The 21550-nt window shown below is 39.2% G+C and overlaps 1 protein-coding gene across 1 annotated transcript; it reads left to right on the forward strand.

Annotated features, from left to right (window-relative positions):
* The first annotated feature begins 4700 nt into the window (after positions 1-4700).
* nek8 (NIMA-related kinase 8) lies at positions 4701-19570 on the forward strand. The gene is made up of 15 exons (XM_026193168.1): positions 4701-4806; positions 8241-8446; positions 9369-9601; positions 9690-9821; positions 10264-10472; positions 10602-10681; positions 10777-10961; positions 11487-11634; positions 12123-12199; positions 13012-13129; positions 13239-13389; positions 14247-14410; positions 15382-15534; positions 17155-17313; positions 19155-19570. Exons 1-15 carry the CDS (start codon positions 4760-4762, stop codon positions 19181-19183), a joined length of 2091 nt encoding a protein of 696 aa, XP_026048953.1. The 5' UTR covers positions 4701-4759; the 3' UTR covers positions 19184-19570.
* The last annotated feature ends 1980 nt before the right edge of the window (positions 19571-21550 follow it).

Genomic DNA, 21550 nt, shown 5'->3' on the forward strand with positions numbered 1-21550 from the left:
ACAGTGGAGACTGTGAGCAGCCAGAAGAAAGAAAATCTAGAGGTCAGCTGAATTCAGCGATTGCATCGTGAATAGCAAACAAAAGCAGGGCTATCTTAATCAGAAAGAGATTTAATTTCACTGTTGGGCCTGAATGTGGCACTGAAGGGTCTAGTAAATAGAATGTTTTTGGTAATGTAAGTGTTTTTAATGTTTCGTTACATTTCTAATAGTTGTACTGACTTTCTCACGTAGTTTGGGGGAAATCTGAGACACTAGTTTACATTTGTTACATTACAAAATTAAGACACTTTACCCTACTGCCTACTGGTGATGGCCAGAGGGGCCGATGGCGCGATATGGCAGCCTCGCCTCTGTCAGTCTGCCCCAGGGCAGCTGTGGCTACAACCGTAGCTTGTCTCCACCAGTGTGTGAATGTGAGAGTGAATGAATAGTGGCATTGTAAAGCGCTTTGGGTGCCTTGAAAAGCGCTATATAAATCCAATCCATTATTATTATTATTATAAAATTTTGAGCAGAAGCGGGTAATCCACACCTTAGCATGATCCAACAAAGCTTTTTGTTATGTCAGGAGTGCTTTTTTTCAGTCCCAGTAAATTTTCAGTTGGGGTCAAGTCACACGACTGTGGAGGGAAAGCCACAGCTTCAGTAGTGTTTGGTCTTCTTTGGTTTTCAGTTAGTTCTTTCAGTGTTTTGATGTGTGTTTGGGGTCAGTGTTCAGCTGTAGTAGTAATTCTTCTACACAAAGATGCAAACCAGAGGGTGGAGCATGTCTCTAAAGAATGGAGTACTGCTTCTTCTTGCTCAGGGTGGAGTCCATTCTGTGTCCAGCTGCAGCAATGTTTTACTATGTGCTTAACTCACTGTGGTATCATTCTCTCTCCCATTTGTTTCCTCACGCAGACCCTTTTGTTACTGCCACAGATCTCATCATCACTCAGTATCTTCCATCACCCACAGCATTTGGTTTTGTTCTAAATGCTGCTTGTCCTCTGAGTCCACACAGCCTTCTTTTTGACTGTGCTTTTGCTGATTGGAGTCTTTTTGTTCTTGTGTTTGAAAAATCTGCCTGTGTGAGGAAAATGTTTTTCTTCCTCTCAGTGAGCAAAGCTTGTCTTCTGGTGGTGTGCCTACCTTTTCTTCTGCCTGACTGTGAGAAAACTGATGCAATTTCAAAGTGTTTTAGAGTGCCATACAGGAGATTAGACACTGTGAAAGGGCCTCTTTGCTCAGAGTCTAACATTCTGCTGAGTTCTGATGCCATGTACCCCACTATCATAACGCTACTTAGCAGAGTACTACTGGAAACTTGAGGCCATATTTATACTGTATAAACAGCTGCAAGGTGATTTACTTTATAAAAGTCTCTGTTGAGTAGATCGAATCAACATTGGCAATACAACTATCTTGCTTTGACTTATTTTCTGACTTTAAAAGCTGCCTACAATATATATACAATACAAAATAGGGAAAATGTCCTGTGTGGGTTTTTTTGTTTTTTGTTTTTTGTTTTTTTAAACCATTTTCATTCAGCATGTGCCAACACAAACACAACTCTATGCGAGAGCTTCTTTTTTTGTGTCTTTTATTGCAATTATATATGTTATGTGTACCAATGTTCATTAAAAATAATTTTCCTTATTTCGCTGCCATTTTTAGGGGGGTCACCAAAGTGAGTCATCTGCCTTCATCCCACCTTATTCCTGCTGCATCCATTTATCTTTTCTGTGCTCTTCCGCTGGGAGCTCCATATTCAACATCCTCTGTCCAGTGTATCCACTATCCCTCCTTGGCTCTCCCAGACTTGTCTTGTCGTTTCAAATTTTGTCCATTCTGGTCACATCCAATGAAAATCTCACATCTTCAACTTTGCCACCTCCAGCTCAGCCTGCCACCAGACATCATAGCATGACTCACTACCATCTCTTTCACTTTTATTGCTATCCTTTTGTTGAAATCACCTCTAACTCTCTCCTCCACCCACTCCACCCTGCATGTACTCTCTTCTTTACCTCTCTTCTGCAATGTCCATTGCTTTGGATGGTTGACCCCAGGTATTTACCTCATCTACCTTTTCTACATATTCTCCTTGCATGTTCACCTTTCAACCTGCCTCCTTTCATTCACTCAATCGTAATCTATTTAGCTTCTATTGCCCTTCATTCCTCTACTCTCCAGGGCATGCCTCCACCTCTCCAGGCTCTCTTTCACTTGCTCCCTACTCTCACCACAGATCACAATGCTGTCTGCAAACATTATAGACCACAGAGACTCCTGCGTGACCTCATCTGTCAACCTGTCAATCACCACTGAAAACAAAGAGCTCAGAGCTGATACCTGAGGTAATCCTAGTCCCACCTTGAACATATCTGTCACTCCTACCACACACCTCACCACTGTCTCGGTCCTCACACATGTCTTGCACAATCTTCACATTCTTCACTGCCACTCCTGACTTCCTCTTGCCGTTCCATTAAAAATTATAAAGAAAGATATTAAGATGAGTATTCATAAGCAGTTCCTCCTTTTTATCACATAAGTATTACCTTTCCTTACCTTTACCTTTATTACCTTTCCTAGAAATTTAAGGAAGTTTTTACACAAACGCAAAGAAACATGTCAACATAACCTTCTTCACAGCAGGCGTTCATAGGCAACATTTCAGTCCTGACTAATCTGTTGTCAAAGCTTATGATGCCAAGTGTGAAAAAGGGCTGGATGTTCAAGATATCTCTAAAAACAACTTTACTCCCCCACAATTTCTCATCATGTGTCATGAGAGATCTTTGGAGATTAGTAACAGATAATGCTCTTCAGGTGAGGTTTCATACCTGAGGTTTAGCGACAGTTTCACTGTCCTGCACCGTGCATTCCTGGACACTGACTCTCAAGCATCAGCTGACAGGAGGCAAAATATGTCACTTAGCTGGTCTGAGGAATGCCATATACACTTCAGGGCTGCTTTATGTGTTCTTTGTTGAGATATCATGTTCCTGAAAAAGAGCGAGGTATTGTGTTTTGGACTCACCCTCTACTCACCTATCTCTACATCACCTTTAGTGTCATTTAAAAATCTTGCAGGGAAATTGCAGGGTAAGGTTGAGTTACATGCAGATGACTGTTTGTGGTAATGTACCATTATTTCAGACTGATGATGATAGTGAAGGTATGTACTTTAGCACAGAGCAAGCTTTGTCACAGCACAAAGCATTTATTATTGAGGCAAAGAGGGGAAACAGTGCTGATACAGCTCCCTTCCTGCTTGTCTCAGGCAAGGGAAAGGCGCTTTATAATCACCAGGTGTCTGGATGTAAGAGTGCAATAGCTGTCCAAGCTCAAGAAGCTCTACTAATCTCATCCGTCAGACTAGTTCTCATTTCCATTTCCTTTTCACTTTCATTTCAATTTACTTGTTTCCTGGCACAAGTGCATGGCCGGATATTTCACAGAAAATAAGCTATGCGTTTTGCGTTTTGACAATACAGTCCACGATTTATGGTATAATTTCCCAAGTGTTACTATGTTTTTTTTAATGTTTAAATTAAGTGTGAGTTTTTACTGGTAGGTGTAGTTAGACAATGGAGTAACAACAGAAAAGAAAAAGAAACAAATTATACTGTAAGTGTTTTTAAGTAATGAGTACCCGTGAGATACGTTGGAGGAAAGGACTTCTTACATTTTAATTAACCGTATTATCATTACGTGGTCTGTATTATTAAGTACCCTAACCCCCTAACCCCACAGATGTAGGTATAGTTTCCAAAGTGAGGAGCTTTGTAGGAGTGTGCCATCTTATTCTGAAGGGACATGAGGGACAATAAGGTTGAGACCTGGAATTTTGTGGAGTCATACCCTGTAGCCTAAAGAATAAAATAAACAAAATGGGAAATCAGTAATAACCACTTATCAACATGTAAGCAGGGGGCGGTTACAATACTGTATAACTCAGGTTCACCCTAAATATTAGGTAGTTACAGTGTAATAACAGCAGGTTGATCTAAGCTGTAATACATTTCTTGCACTTGACAGCTACTTCCAATCATTCCCTTACTCAACAGTTGTCACCACAGTTGGTAGCTCCACATGCGTGATTTTGCAGTTTTATGCAAGATGTCCTTCCTGACAAAACCCCAAAGGTGATTTGTGTCTTCAAGTGGAATCAAACCAGTGACCTTTCGCTTGTCAAGGAAATGTGGAAACCACTACACAGCCGTTGTGCTTAAAAATACTGTATAATTACCGTTTAAGATGGATAAACATTATCGTTTCTTCTAAAGGACAATTTCCTCTAATGGGAAAACCAAACAAAAACAAATAAATAATATATAAATAATATATTATTTTCAATTTCTTTGTTTCTAAATGTTTCATGCTACTTATTACTTTAAAATGCCCAAATATTTATATAGTGTAGTTTTTGTCCTCTTCTCTTTTAAACCGCAAATTGTGACTCCTTTGTTTTGCAGTACATACAGCAAATCGAAAATGTTTGGAAACTACAATTTATGTAGGTATTATGAAGTACTTCCAATAAAATATAAATAAAACATAACCATATTTCGTTGTATTAAAGTATACGTGTAAGCATAATTTAAAACAATGTTCACCGTGACTGAAAAAATAATTTAAAAAAAAGGGGGTGTCTGTTTGGTATCTTCCTGTACTAACTGTGTGGAATCCGTCTGTTTTGTCCCTCGCTGGCTGCCGTGGTGCCAGAGGGGTTGCCTGGAAACGGCGGAAACGTTTGGGCGCAGCAGCGATGGAGAAGTATGAGAAAATCAAAGTTGTTGGAAGAGGAGCTTTCGGGTAACGTCTGGCTATACTTACACTTTATATGTAATTTATAAAAGTTCTTTTATGTCACACACATCAGCCTGTCTGTAAACGCTGCGCTGTCAGGAGCGAAAGAGGAAAACAATTTTTCCCCTTAAAAAGAAGTAACGGAAATCGTCAAACGTGCGAAGAAGACGACGACGGAGAAGGATGTGTTACCAGAAGTAACAGAGCACTGGACGCGATTTATTTACTTTAAAAACCAGCTATCTGAAAGGCATGTAGAGGTCAGATGAGTGTTAAAGTCTGCCAAAGTCACCAAAAATGTTTACCACCCTCGGTCAAACCCTATATACATTATATTGCCAAAAGTGTTTGCTCATCTGCCCCCACACTCATATGAACTCGAGTGACATCCCATTCTTAATTCATAGGGTTTAATTTTATGCTAGTCCAGCATTTGCAGTTATAACAGCTCCAACTATTCTGGGTAGGCTTTCAACAAGCTTTAAGGGTGTGTTTATAGGAATATTAGACCATTCCTCTAAAGGCGGATTTGTGAGGTCAGACACTGATGCTGGAACAGAAGGACTGGCTCCCAGTCTCCGCTCTAATTCATCCCAGAGGTGTTCTGTCGGGTAGAGGTCAGGACTCTATGAAGGCCAGTGAAATTTCTCCACACCAAACTTGCTCTTCCATATTTTTATGGACCTTGCTTTGTGCACTGGTGCACAGTCATGTTGGAACAGGAAGCAACTTAGCCGCTGCTGTTCCCAATCTCTTCCACTTTATTATAATACCACTAAAAGTTGACTGTGGAATATTTAGAAGTGAGGAAATTCATAACTGGACTGGTTGCACAGGTGACATCCTATCACGGTAGGCTACCACGCTGGAATTCACTGAGCTCCTGAGAGCGACCCATTCTATCACAAATGTTTGTAGAAGCAATCTGCATGCCAAAGTGCTTGATTTTATATACTTATGGTTATGGAAGTGATTGGAACACCAAATTTCAGTGATTTGGATAGGCGACTGAATACTTTTGGTAATATAGTGTTAGTTGGTCCAGATGACAGGGTAAGATGACAAATGAGTGTAAATAGTTTGTAACCAGCCTACAAACTGAATTTCAAAGTTTAACTCTAATTTTTTTTTTATTAAACTTCAACTAATTGAATGAGTTTTTCTGGAGTTTTGAAAAAGAATATGTGTTGGCTAGTGTTTTATGAAAGAGGCACTGAAGTCTTAAATTGAATGAAACTTTTAATCTTTTAAGTGTCATGAAGATATATAATTTTAGCTGATAAACAAAAACCCCAAGAGGTCATAAAACACTACAACTATTTTTCCAATCACAAACTTTATAGCCAATGACAAAAACACTACCATGTCACATATGAATAAATATTAATTTGATGGTCAAAGATGGTCAAAGAGTCGGTTTTGCTTAGGAAGGTTTCTGCATGAAGTGACCTGGAAGAATAAACATTGCAGGCATAATCGGAGCTGGTTGAATTCTCTAAGTACTAAGAAAAAGCAATTCACATATTTATGTGTGATTTTCAATTTTATAGCTTATTTTTAAATGATCAATATTATGCTACTGTCATAAAATCTGCTTGTTGTTGCTTTACACGAAGAAGGGAGCTTTATAAGTAGGAAAAGCTCCATAAATAAAGATTATGAGCTATATTGAGTTACACTAGATCATCAGAAAATATGACTGAAGTAAATAATCTCATTTTGACTGGTATGGTATACACTTTATGAGCTCCATGTCCCTGTTCATTTAAATGTCCAGCCTTGCTAATGAAGTTTTACTGTATTTCTTAGGGGTGGTTCTCTTTTTATGTGACTGTGTGAAACAACATGACACAAACATGTTTAAAATTTAGTTGTTGTCTTCACTCTTCTGAAAATCCACAACATCTGCCATCACATTTTTAAGAAGCTGTGTATAGTGTAAGTAAAGTTGGATTCTTTGAGGACCGTCCTTCTCTTTTCCTTATAGTGTCCATTACACCTGACCATTAAGGTCAAGGTAAAGAATTTTTTGGACTATTTGTCCACAGCATATATATATTAATTGGAGATGAGAGGGCAGTGGGAACAAAGTGTAGCTGAAGGTAATCAAACGCAAGTAAAGACAGACAGAAGGTAAAAAACTGAATCAAGATGAGTAATCTGACTATCAAAGCAAAACTGAAAATAATTGAACATTCAAAACATAATAAATAAAGCCAGACAAAAAGACTCACAATAAAGATGATCATAGAGACAGGGGGACACAAAGACTGAAACACTGGGCAGACTAGAATAACAATCCAATCAAAATAGGAACCGAAACTCAACAAATTCCAAAAAATCAATTTTCAGTAACATCTCAGAAACCTCAGGACTGTAACACAAATCAAATATACTTTTCAGGTACACAGATGGAGAAAGCTTCTGATGTCTTCTGAAACAAAATCAACTAATCTAACCCAAATATAGCAGAAATTTCATTTGTAACATTGACATTTATTATTTTCATTCTATTTGTCTGAATTCCAACTTGTGATCAAAATACCATAGAGGCAGGAAAAAGAAATCTTGTTTTCCATACCTGTACATTCATATCACTTTGAATTGGTGTTGGTCATACTTCACATCTGAATGATAAAACTGTCATTAAAAGATGGCCTGTTTGATGTTTGCACAATGAGACATGGGATTGTGCTGCTTACATTTCATAAATAATGCACATCAAGTGGATTTATCCCGAGCCTGAGCTGCTCTGCTCATTTTGCAGTTTATTTATAACTACTTAAATAATCCATCAGAGGTGGGAAGTCACAAGGTCCTGATCTGCACAGCTGTACTTTTATGTCAGTACTTTATTTGAATAGAACACAATGTTGATCCCACAGCATGGCAGAGTTATTTTTTGAGCCCAGATGTTAAATCGGCTGATAAAGTGTTATTATTTTTCTACATAAAAGAATCCAGTCAGGTTATATGCTAAGAAGACATGCACTGTGTTTGTGTCCCTTCCATTTATTTCTCTTTTTATTCTGTGCCAGCCATGTGTGGGAGTAGTTCTTAAAGGTTAGTACAGAATGCTGTGAAAGGGTCAGATTTTTCAGATTCTCTATTCTTTTACAACTTTGTCTCACATTAGCTTAAAAATCTTAAGTTAAATATTGAGGTTATTTTACTGTGTTACTGTGTTTATTTGGTTCACATTATCGCTTCCCCAGAGAGTAACGTGTAATAAATCAGTGCCAAAGCTTAACTCATTCACTGCCAGCCATTGGCAGTGAATGAGTTAAACCCATTGACTCATTCACTGCCATTGACGGCTATAGACGTCAATGGCAGTGAATGAGTTAACAATGTCAAATCTAAACTTCAGCAAATCACCCTGCTCATATTTATTCAGGAAACGGTATCTCTCATTCTTCTTCACTTTGCTCTGCTGTCAGGATTGTTCACCTGTGCCGCAGGCGCAGCGACGCGGCCTATGTCATCCTTAAGGAGATCCCGGTGGAGCAAATGTCACGAGACGAGCGTCTGGCAGCACAAAACGAGTGTCAGGTGTTGAAACTGCTCAACCACCCAAATATTATAGAGTACTATGAGAACTTCCTGGAAGACAAGGCCCTAATGATAGCGATGGAATATGCTCCAGGTAACCTTGCTATAATATCTTATTACACATCTCCCTTTTGTTAATTGTACAGCATGTTACTTTTCCCATGATATAGTCCTGCAGGGCTCCATACCTTTGCTGGTTCCCATCATGTTAGGCCTGGGAATACCACATGAGGCTGTGTGATAGTATTACAATTCAGAAATCTGTTTATCTATAATGTAAAAAATGTAGATTGCCATTAGTGAGGCCAGCCTTCTGCACAAATGCACCAAAACAAAAACCTAAAATCATGAGGCTTGGATCTTTATATTTTCATACTAAAGACGAGGACTTTGCCAAGGCCTCTAAAGTTCTGCAATGCATTTCTAAATGACATTTTCTCAATTTGTGATTGGTTAAGTAGCTTGTTTTGCCAGTGGAACTGCCATAGCTTACAGATATTGGTGCACGTACATTGTTTTGATTCAGATATAAAACCTTACATATTTTGGTGTTTTATGAGCATTTTTCACTCATTATCTTTTCTTTGTCATTGCTCCAACTATTCTAGCAGTAGTTTGTTTGATTTTTTGGTAAATATATCCTGCCTGGATTTATTGTCATATTTTTTCACATGAAAGAAAATTATTGAAAAAGTACATGGACTTTAGTTTTTGTTAAAGTTCAGATTTTGCGGCTGTAAACATCCAAAAAGTCTATTTGTTGCAGATAAAAGTGTTGATGTGATTTATTTACATGGCTGGATTACTTATTTTTTCTAATGCTTACAGTAACATTTCACTTGAGCAACAAGGTCACCTGCTGTGATCTTAAAGCCCTTTAAAGCCTTTAAAATCCAATGTTAATTGGCTGTAATATCATTTCATTACTCAGACCAACATAGTAACTTCCATTATGGTTCCAACAAACCAAAGTCATCTGTGTTGTTTATTCTTCCCTTCATGTTTTCTCCATGCAGGTGGGACGCTGGCTGACTACATACAGAAGCGCTGTAACTCGCTACTGGACGAAGACACCATCCTTCACTTCTTTGTGCAGATCTTGCTCGCCCTGTACCATGTTCACAACAAGCTCATCCTGCACAGGGACCTCAAGACTCAGAATATTCTTCTTGACAAACACCAGATGATTGTCAAAATCGGAGACTTTGGCATCTCCAAGATCCTCGTCAGCAAAAGCAAAGCTTACACGGTGAATCGTCTTACCTCTTCCCTTCATTTTTAGAATTCTAAATTGCATTCTGAAATGGAATTAAAACCTCCTTTATTTCCTGTTACAGGTTGTCGGGACCCCTTGCTACATCTCCCCGGAGCTGTGTGAGGGAAAGCCGTATAACCAGAAGAGTGATATCTGGGCTTTGGGCTGTGTGCTGTATGAGCTAGCAAGCCTCAAGAGAGCCTTTGAGGCTGCTGTAATAAGAGCATATACTTTATACTGTCCCATTTTGGGTGTGATGATAATACTGCATTATTGTTTTTACATTACTCTTCTTCTCCTTAAATGTATAAATTATAAACTCTTGCTGTGTGCAAAGGCATTCAAACCATTAGAGCTACTCTGTTTACACAATGGGGGATTCTTAAAATTTCTCAGAATATTTCATAAAAGCACCCGCATGTTGTCCCACTTTAAAGCACAAACAGATTGCTACTGCTTCTGATATCCACTCAGATCAATAATTCATTCAAATCTTTTTTGCTTTTGCTCAAGTCTGTTTTCACTACCGATTACACTGCGGTTTAGTGCTGTGAAAGATTCTTGTTTTGACAAGGATTTAGGGTAGATGAGAGATTATGCTTTTCACATCAATCTGTGATGCATCTTATGATTTCACTCCTTCATTTTTCTCTCAGAATCTCCCCGCCCTCGTTCTGAAGATCATGAGCGGCACCTTTGCTCCGATCTCAGACCGTTACAGCCCAGAACTCCGACAGCTAATTCTCAACATGCTCAATTTGGATCCATCCAAACGGCCTCAACTCAATGAAATAATGGCTCTCCCCATATGCATCAGGCCCCTGCTTAACCTCTACACAGATATAGGAAATGTAAAAATGCGCAGGTACAGTCTTTTTGCTTAATTAATAATGAAATAAGATTATTTTAACTACAAGAGTTTTGATGTCAGATTGAGATTTATTATGTTTTGTGTAGTGACTTCTGTCTTTATCAATATCTTCTTTTCTTCCAGGATTGAGAAACCTCTGTCTACGGTGCAAACTGGTCCTCAAGGTAGACCAGGAGGGAGAGTTCCTGCCAACAGGTCAAGAGGTGAAGCATGTAGTTATTTGACCATAGTACTGGCTGATCTAGACTGATAGCGTCAGTTACAAAAATTGTTGTTTGCTTTTTTTGGGCTGAAACAGACAGATCAGTTGGTTTAGGACCAGGAAAGGTGCATTCCCTCCCGCTGTCTTCTGTGTATACGTGGGGAAGTGGCATCTCGACCCCTCTCCGCCTCCCGATGCTCAACACGGAAGTGCTTCAGGTCTCTCTGGGCCGCACTCAAAAGATGGGTGTGACCAAGACTGGCCGTTTGATTACATGGGAGGTTTGTGTGTGTGTGTGTGTGTGTGTTCTTTGTTTTTTCTTTTTTTTTTTTTACTTTGACTGCTTTTCCTGAAGTACAAATGTTCCCTGTAACTCTGACACAGTGCAAAAGGAGCAGCTTTGATCTGATATGCTCTCCTCAGCCTTGCTGATGTTTCCACTGTTAAACGTCCAAATATAGCTGAAAGAAATTATGAGCCAGTACTTGTTGTAGCAAACAAGAAAATCCCAGAAAGTTTTAAAGACTCAAATAGCAATATTACAGGACAGCATTGTTATGGTTGCTTGGAGAAGCTACAGTACTAAACAGACAACATCAGATTGAAGGATTTTAGCACTTTTTTATCCATATTTTGAGTTTTAAGATACTCTTGGAAAAGCATAAATTCTCTACATGGGTATTTGTATACTTTAAAAGTAACATCTGGAAGGCTTGAATATTGCAGACTCGTGATTTCCTCTTATTCTGTTACTGCCATAAAGAGACTCTCTGCTCACTTTAGTCTAATAACATTTTTTGTCACAGGCTCCATCAGCGGGGTCCTCTGAGGCCAGTCTTCCTGGTGTGGTGGAGCAGATCCAGCCTCAGTTTATTTCTCGCTTCCTCGAGGGTCAGTCTGGAGTCACCATCAAGTCTGTGTCCTGTGGTGATCTCTTTACCACCTGCATGACAGGTAGGTGGGCCATTTGTCTTTGGATACCCATCAGAGAGATCACAGCCGTGCCAATCAGTTTAGTTAGGAGCTGTGCTGTAGAAAATCTCTTTATGCTCATCCCCTAAAACACTAAACCGGTGTTTGAGTGCAAACTTTGGATACAGCCAACCATCTCTTTATCTTGATATTGTGAATCTACCTGAACATAACCCTCATGCTTGCCTGGCAGTTAGGAATGGTTGTTTCTCTCATTCTCACACTGTGGTACACTCACAGCGTGTTTTTGAAGGGTTTTGTCAACCCATCCAACACCACAAAGCCGATAACACAGGATTAAAGACTCTTTTCTCTTAGCTCATGTCTCTTTCATCAGTTTTCACTGTTGTGTTGCAGATTAGTGTTTCCTAGATGGGGATTAGAAGCATTCTGTTGGCCTCTGTAAGAATACACCTACACTCATCAACTAATAGTCCTGTTAATCCCTTCTTTTCATTTCCAATTTGCAGACAGGGGCATTATCATGACGTTTGGTAGTGGAAGCAACGGCTGTCTAGGACACGGGAACTTCAATGATGTAACACAGGTACACTATTTGAATGCCTTAGTAAATGCAATGATAGCTGCCAGTGTAAGAAATTAGGTATACCCTAATAAAAGTAATACAGTTAAAGGCAACAGCTTCTTTGTAAATTCCACTCAAATCAACTTGTTTAGATTAATAAAGGTGGATTACATGTTAAAGAAATCTCTCAATCAGTAGAAATTCTGTGACCCTGAAGTTAGTCTATAATACCATTTAATCAGCAGTGCACTACTGGAAACACTGTGTGGTTTAGGTGAGAGAGCTAGTGTGCAGGAGGCAGCGCACATGATGCCCACTAGCTAGTGGTGAATGTGCTGGAATATTAGCTGGGTTGTTGGAACACTGGAGCAAAAAAATACAGACGTCGTCCTAAAAAGCTGACAGGTTAGACTTCATTCCACACGCTTCTACACAAGCTTGTGTGTGTTTTGCAATTTCACAGTGTTAAAATAATGTCTTTTTTTCATGGCTTGATGTGCTCTCCCTCATATTTTTACAGAAAAGCACACATTAAAAGCAGACGTGCCTTAACATGTACAATGAATTGATAACAATGAAATAATAATGGATGAATGAATAATTAAAAGACTTTATAGAAAGAGATGGTCGTTAAAAAGACATTTTTTAAAATTTATTAGGCAATAGATAGTACAGAAGCAGACAGGAAACAAAGGGAGAGAGAGGAGTGAATTCAACCAAGAATGATGCAGTTTCATTTTATACAGTTAAATGAATGCTATGAGGGCGCAACGTCCCTACAGATTTTTGATGAAAAGCTTTCATTTCATTGATGACACTGTTTTTGTTCTCAGCCCAAGATAGTGGAGGCCCTGCTTGGTTACGAGCTCATTCAGGTGTCCTGCGGTGCTTCCCATGTTCTCGCTGTGACCAATGAAAGAGAAGTTTTTGCCTGGGGAAGAGGAGACAATGGTATAGTAAACAAACCAGTTTTTATTTTCTTCTTTTTGGTGTTTGCTTGTGTGGTTTATGACAGCTGCATCTCAACACAGAGCTTAATGGTTGGGTCTCTGTCTGAAAGGTCGCCTCGGGCTCGGCACCCAGGACACCCATAACTCTCCACAGCAAGTGTGTTTACCTGGCGACTTTGAAGCCCAGAGGGTGGTGTGTGGAGTTGACTGCTCCATGATTATTAGCAACCAGCACAGCATTGTGGCATGTGGAAGCAACAGGTGACTATTCTGGTTCTTGATTCAAAAGTGTGACAAAAATGAGGAAGTGATGAGCAGCGTTATATAACGCTGAGACAACGTTTTCACTCCATGTTTTCCGTAAAAAATGCTAACATTTTTTCACTCTATAAACTCGATCATGTGGGTTGATGGTGGTAGGTTAAAAGGTCAGAGAGGTACTTTCCTAGTGCACAACGTGTGAGACAGCATTCTCTTAAAATGACAAAGCCTATGCATTCACTCAGCGCTAATCCCGCTCTCTCAGAGAGGATGTATGTGTGAATAGGAGAGGGCAAGAGTAGTAAACAGCTTTGTTCACACTTCTGTGGCTTACAGACATGAAATACATACACAGTAGCAGTGAACTCAGCTCCAGACCTTAAACATGTATTGAATACTTGATAAATATGAAACTAAAAGATTACTGGCATTAAATGATAATTATTCTTCATTGATGGGTAAGAAGAACTTTATTGCACGATATTCATCAAAGTGTTCCAAAAATAGCAGGTGGAACTATTTATATACCATGAAACTTAACAGACTTCATAGCCAACGGGATGGAAACTTGATACACATGATAGCAAACTAGACTGGAACGTCTGCCTACTTGGGATTTTTTCTATATTACATAATGTCAGATTTGTTTTCTGGATTTCACCGATTGCAGCTTTTAGCCAAAAGGCAAAAAAGAAACGATACTTATGAGCGAGTGCTGGTAATGTGTTTGTTTACAGGAAACAAACAGTCTTATATTCTCAAATGTATGCATGCTTAAACAAACACTTAAGATTTGGACGAATACTACAGCATTGTGTCTGTTAAAAATGTTTGTTTTGTTGTTTTATTGTACTCAGGTTCAACAAGCTTGGCCTGGATATGATCACAGCTGGAGAGGAACCGAATCCCTTGAATCAAGTGGAAGAAGTTCATTCTTACACTCCAGTCCAATCAGCCCCACTCAACACTGAGAAGATTGTTTACATTGACATTGGAACGGCGCATTCTGTCGCTGTTACAGGTTCAAGAAATTCACAATATTATTCTCTTTTTTGGAAAGAGTCTCGTTTGTAGCTATTATAGCATTTCTTTGCGAGTGCCTTTGTATGTTAAGTTTAAGTCCAAAGGTGGACCCAAATACAGACTGGCACACAGAGTAATACACAAAGCAAGCTTTACTTTCATGCTGACAATAAGTTCCAGGGAGGAAAAAAGGGTGACTAATCCAAAAGTACAAAAACTGCCAACAAGCACATGACTTAGAAGCAGCACCTTATGAGAGAAGCAGGTGGTACAACAGATGAGTTGACAAAGAGGAAGACAGAACTACTTATACACAGAGGGCTGATTGGAAATGAGAAACAGAAGGGAAACCAGACAAAGGTGAAAACTATCAAGATGATCAACAAACAAGGGATAAAATCCAAAGCAGGATACAAGAGAAATCTAGGTATCAGAATAAAGCAGGAAATTAATCAAGGACACAACTAAAGGATAAATAAACTAATTTGAGGGGAACACAGAAAGACTAAATAGAGAGAGGAGCAGATATTTTAAATAGCTGATTGTTAGAGATTGCTTAACGGCAAATGTTTTTCCTCTTTTTGCATCTATACAGTCTGTTTATCTGCATCCAGAACCTGCTCAAATGTGATTGGTTAGCACCCAGACTAAAGCTGACTAGAAAAACAGAAACCAGAAAGATTGAAGAGATTAGCCCTGACAAAACTGCAGTAGTTCCCTTGCTTTTGACAGCATTGGGTTTAGTGGGATGCAACAAAGAATCCTGAATAATGTCTGTGACCTCTTTCTTTTTTTTCCCGCAGACCCTTGTCAGGCAACTGCGGTACAAAAATTAATATTACTGCAATTCATTAAAAACGTAAATTTTTCTTATCCGCACAAGGGAAAAGCTGCTAACAAAGTAATTTCACCACAAGTGTAATTCCTAAATTTTTTCTTGGTTTATGTCTCCACGTTTTCGTTGTTCAGAAAATGGTCAGTGTTTCACCTTTGGCAGCAACCAGCACGGTCAAATTGGCTCCAGCTCCCGACGTAGCAGCCGTGCCCCCTGCAAAGTGTCTGGCCTGCAGGGCATCACTGTGGCTGCCTGTGGTGACGCCTTCACCTTAGCCATAGGATCTGGTGAGTAGATGCATTTATTGAGTCATGTTTGTAACATTGCAACAGATTTCTTTTTGAACCACGTTTCTTTTGAGACTTGAGTTTTGTGAACAAGAATCCTCAAAATATGTTGGATGGCTGACAGAGGAAACTGCAATATAGTTTTAAGTAAAGTGTGATATCAGGTTAATATACTTATGAGTAGAAAAGAGTAAATATCACGTCTTGAAGTTTTTGAAGACCCTGCACACCTGCAAAGGGGCTTTCAGTTTTTTCTGGCTGCCGTTCAGGTTGAAGATGGGCCGGGGATGTAGTACAGTTTGAGAGTTGACTGGATTACTGGAACCAATAAGAAGGAGAAAAGTGTGTGTACACACAGCTTAAGCTGCAATCAGGCCAAATCTGTTTTTCTGGCAAGGGAGACTTGCTTGGTATGCCAGAGAAACATAAACGGTGAGAACTACCATGTCTAATTATATTAGCCAATGAAACTATAAATTACTGTTAGACATTTCTTTTTACCTCTCAGCTGTAAAAGACTGATGGGGTATTATCATCAACCTGCCGGGTAGGTGATGTGGAGTCCCAAGTTTGTGAATGCAGTAACTGACATAGGAGTTTCAAATTGATACCATAGGTATAACTATAAAAAAAACAACAACGAAAAAAACGGGTGACTTCAAATCGATAACTTAAGAAGGAAGTCAACTAGGATTTTGAAATGGATAACATTAGATTTAATCTGATAGAGACCACATTTCATTGATAGCTGTTGTTTAGCTGCTTTACATGGGTATTTTATTATATCTCAATTTGACTCTGACTGGCTGTGTCACCACAGTTATAATGTACAACACCAATTCTGAAAAAGTTGGGACCTAGGAGTTGGTAGCCTGAGAGCTCGACAGTCATAAACATTCCGTATTGATTTCTCTAAATTCTCTGAAATCTTTGATTATGTATTTACTGCAGATTACAAGAGATTCACAATTTAATTTTGAGGAACATTGTTCAGAAATTGTTTCACAATTTGTATATGCAGTTTTTTGCAGATTGGTGAACCTTTGGTCATCTTTACTTGTGACAAACTGCCTTTCTAAGATGATCTTTTTATACCCAGTTAGTTGCTGACCTGTTGGCGATTAAACTAATGATTTGCAAACAACTACCCGTACTGTTCCTCCAGCCGTTTCTATTTAGTACCACTTACTTTCTCCAGCCTCTTCTTGCCCAATGCCAACTGTTTTGAAATGCATTTCTATGATTAAATTAAAAATATTCAAAATATATTTCTTAATATCGTCATTTTGTCACTTTAAACATTTGATATGTTTTCCATGCTCTATTATGAGTAAAATATGGGTTTTATGAGATTTGCAAATAATTGGATTCTCTTTGGACAGCATCTCAAGTTTGTCAGAAGTGGGTTTATAGCGTCAACTCCAAAATAAAGCCGATAAAGATGATCATTGCGGTAGATTCTTCAGCAAGTTTCACATTTGTTCAGGATTATTTTCACGCCATCCCAAAGATAAACCCATGGAGCCATCAGTTAAAGACCTGTGTGAATTAATGCATGCTGGGGTTCTGACTCTCAATTTGGTGACCATCCTCTTCTTCTTCTGTTTCTGTTCTCTGCAGAAGGGGAGGTGTACACGTGGGGCAAGGGGGCCCGTGGCCGCCTGGGAAGAAAAGAGGAGGATTCTGGGATACCAAAGCCAGTGCAGCTCGATGAAAGTCACCCGTTCGCGGTGACATCGGTGGCTTGTTGTCATGGCAACACCCTGCTGGCAGTGAAACGTAATATTTCACTCATTACCCTCTGTTAACAAACTCTGTGAGATGTTGGGATGTGGTGAAATATCACTACTCCCCAGATGAAAGACAAGCTTAACTCGAGACAAGGTCCCCCGATAACATCAGCAGAGTTGCATGTTCATCTGTGTACAATAGTGAAAGGACTCATTTGTAAGTTTGAAAGCTCAGCTGTGGCGAAAAATGTGGAGTACTTCCATCTTTTACAGACGGGGTGCCAGGGGGTTTGTTTACACAAGAAACTAGTTTTTATGCTACAAATATAATTTTTATCTGCACACTAAAAGTAATTGTAGGTCACAGAGGTCTATGGAGTGGAACAGAAAATGGCAGTATAAACAGTGATGGTACAAAACTGAGGGCTTGGATTCCACTTTATATTTGAAAACAGCTGCAGAATTAGAGAAGATTAAACTGCATCAGAATTCAATAAGTGACAGAGATGCTGGTAATCCAGCAACAGGCTGCAGGGCTGCTGTTTAAATGGTTCTCAGGCCTGAGCTGAGCAGCAGATATATAGAGACCAACCACTGTGAGAGGTTTAGATTACAGTACAGACCATTGCACAAGTGCCCAAGTGAGTGAGTTTCACCCTTCTAACTCAAACACTTCAACATTAAACAACAGAAATGGAAAGAAACGGAGGGTGGTCCTAAAGGTCCAGTATAAAGATAAAGAAGGATTGTTTTGAGCTCTGAATCATGCAAAGCTTTTTTTTTTTTTTCTAAGAGTCGAGAGATAAAATTGTTTGTATAGTTTTTTTGGACAACAAGAATGGTTCGTCATGTAGGTCAATGTTTTCTCTACGTGACCTGATGTGTGTGGATGATATGACACATGCTTGAACAATGTTTCAGTGATCAGGATCTGGTGAACATTAGGAAACACATATGTGAAGGTCAAAAGCTAAAACACACAAGTACAAAATCACCAGGTTTTAAAGTTTTCCTTAAGGAGGAAAGAATTAATTTAATTGAACACAAAATTAGTTCACAAACCTCTGAAAGGAACTTAAATTCTTAATGTGAGCTTTAAATTGTGAGTGGAAGGCAAAAGTCTTCACAACAATTACTTGAAGACAGAATTAATTAATTATTAATTACTTTAAACAATGAACAGAGAAAATGTAGATAATTGTGTGCAGATGTAGCTGTGGAGTCACTGTGAAAAGCAAACATGTTTTTCTGGTCCAGTAGCCCAGTAGTAGTAATTGTGATTAAACAATACCAAAGAAAATGCAGCACTGCAGACCATTTCTCCAAAATTTGTAATATTGATCCTAAATTTAAAAACAAATAAGACCTGAAGTTCTTTTGTATTATGTCGTATTTTTGCCTATATTAGTCATGAGTGAAAAAGCAGATGGAGAAAGAAGAGAGTGGAACATCTGGACAGCAGGAATCACTCTGTTGCAGTGTTAAAATTTCCATTAGACTAGTCAGGACTACCAGACCTCCTGTAAAACATGACAAGCTCTTACTGATATTCATTTAACTGTCAGCCTCATTATTGGCCCACTGATTTATTGGGTTAATACTTTTTGTGCAACAACAGACGAGTTGTTTGCTGCTGGTTCAATTCATTCATCGATTAACCTGCTAATTGTTTTCTTTGTGGGATGAATGAATGTTTTGTCTAACCAATGTCAAAATGTAGAGAAGATTTCAAGCCAAGGTGGCATCTTCAGATTAATTCAGTACAAAAACCAAAAGCTGCTTATCTTACTGTTGTATTTAAAGGAGAGAAGATAGAACCAGTTCCCAATTAGGTCAAACACTTGCACCTGATTCAGCTCTACTGACATTGCCATTCTGTTTCTGCTTCAGCTCTGCTCGAGGAGGCCATCTCCAGATGATCTCGTCTTGAAAAATAACCCACTCTGCGGCCATCGTGAGACCCGACAGCAGACTGTGGAGGAGGACCGCTTCCTCCTAGAGACCCATCTGTGCTGAATTTAGAAAGATTTCCTTTCAAACCCCAGCTGCAGCCTCAGCCTTTCTCTCTCTATCTATTTTTCTTTCAGGTGTTTCATTCAATGGTTTGATTTCATGATGCAAAGCACAAAAAAAGGTCACAGCCTTGCTGCAGGTTTTATCTCACATCAGGTCGGTGAAAGGAATGTTGCAACACAGATACTGAAGCTAGATTACAGGAAGTCATTAGGCTGGGCTCATGCAGTGAGCTATTGTGCGCTCTCATGTGCAGTGTCAGCACAAGAAAGACCATTAAAAGGTCAAACTGGTTTTTGAGCTCTCTCAAGCAGCCGGTCAATGAAACGAAAAGAATGAAGCCACTTGAGCGTTCATCAGACAAATGAAGTCAGCACCACGTCAGTGGTCACTTTGCGATTTATTGGATTACAGCGGTGTTCGAACCTCATAACGACGGACCGAGCTGTGTCTGAAACCACTCGCTTGTTCGCTCATTCACTTTTGTAAGATAAACAGCAGTTCAATGAGAGGAGTGAAAGGAGATTTCAGACTGTTTACTGACTGCAGCAGGAAATGGTGCTCATGCTGGGCTGTTTTCATTCCAGTGTAGGACTCTGAACAGCAGATGAAGTTCACAGTTTTATCATTATTGTCCTTGTAACTCATTGAAATCATGTTGCTGTACAGAACAGTGTGAAAACTGTTCATGTGATGACCAAAATCAAAACCTGCCAAAGTGTTCAGAGTACAGTAACTATTTCATTCAATGCCTCACTCTGATGCAGACACAACCATGCTGAAAAGGGTTAACAACAAATGAAAATACCACAATGTTGAAAAGCCCCCATTGTAGTAAATGAAGACAAACTACACCGCCTCAATTTAACTAAAGAAATAAGGGTCTTCCGTTGGGTTGAAGGTTCAGTAAGATCCTAACCCCACTGAGAATCTTTGGGATGTGCTGAAGAACATGTTGCACAGCGGTGAGGATCTCCCCTCATCAATATGAGATATTGGAAAATAAATGTCACAGCTGAGGACCTTTTTTGGGCCAGTCAATGTAAACTTGAACCTGTAATAATGAACGATTTGAAGAAAGTTGCACACAGAACCTGAAGTCCTAATAATGCAAAGTGGGGTCAGTTTGAAGTACTTTATATGCTGCTGCATGGCTTCATTTCCAATAGTAAATCCAGAGATCATCTGCAGTTACATGATTATATTCTGTATTTAGGCTGAGAGCAGTCTGAGACTGCACAGCTCAGCTTAGGCTGGAAGTTCTGTCTCTCCAGAGACGAGGGGTAGATTGACTGTCTCAATTCAATTAATGATTGGATGAAAAATATTTGAATTTAACTCAGACAAAGCAAATGTCTCTATTTCCCGCTCCAGAAAGCATATACCTCTATATCCGTTTTCTTTCTCATTCACCCTAAAAGCTAACAACACAATCTTGAGATCATTTTTGATGTTTGACTTCTGATATTCACATCAAGGCTCTTGCTTGTTCACTGTAAGAAAAATTGCTCAAAAAGTGAACAAGAGATGCTCGTTCGGGTCTTCATCACCTCCTGCTTGGATTATTGTACTGCTCTATTTTGTTGTCCGCCAAAGCGTTTATTAATCGCCTCCAATCTGTCCAAAATGCTGCTTCAAGGATTGTAACTCGCTCTCAAATTCTCTCATATCACCCCATCATTACAGCATCTGCACTGGCATCCAGTCACGTTTAGGTATCATCTTGAAATCTTGGTTCTTACTTTCATGGCTTTATGAGGTGAGGCCCTCACTTACATCGCCTGTCTACTCAAATCCTTAGGCTGGCTGATAGAGGTCTTCTTGTGGTTCTCTGTACCCGTGTAAAATCTAAATGGGTACTGTCTCTTAAAACCAAAACTGTGGAACAGCTTACCACTCTTTCTTCACACGCTTGAATCTGTGGCATTCTTTAGAAAGCTTTAAACTTCTCAGACAGAGATTTGGTTGTTTTTATGTTGTGTGCATTTTGCTCTTCTTTTTGTTTGTTTTTCTCCTGTTAACTCTGTAAGCACTTTGTGACTCCTTTTCTTAGAAAGCGCTATATAAATCAATTTTACTTACTAATCTGCATCTGGATTAGTTTGTGATATTTTCTCGTAAACATCAAGGTGATGTCTGATTTCACTTCGATAGGTATTTCTGATGACACAAGATGTCTCACAGCGCTGAAATATCGTTCCAAAAATTCCTTGATCTATTGTGACTAACTGTTAGTTCCACTTCAAGCAGGTAGTCACTTCTAAGTGTGGGCC

The sequence above is a fragment of the Astatotilapia calliptera genome, chromosome 14 (genome assembly GCF_900246225.1).
Source record: "Astatotilapia calliptera chromosome 14, fAstCal1.2, whole genome shotgun sequence".
NCBI classification, from domain to species: domain Eukaryota; kingdom Metazoa; phylum Chordata; class Actinopteri; order Cichliformes; family Cichlidae; genus Astatotilapia; species Astatotilapia calliptera.

Excerpts from the sequence above, each read along its gene's own strand:
- nek8 (XM_026193168.1), top strand. The coding sequence starts at position 4,760 with ATGGAGAAGTATGAGAAAATCAAAGTTGTTGGAAGAGGAGCTTTCGG. Across the intron at positions 13,130-13,238 it reads CTGGGGAAGAGGAGACAATG|GTCGCCTCGGGCTCGGCACC; the intron begins GTATAGTAAACA and ends TCTGTCTGAAAG. Across the intron at positions 17,314-19,154 it reads CACCCTGCTGGCAGTGAAAC|CTCTGCTCGAGGAGGCCATC; the intron begins GTAATATTTCAC and ends TTTCTGCTTCAG.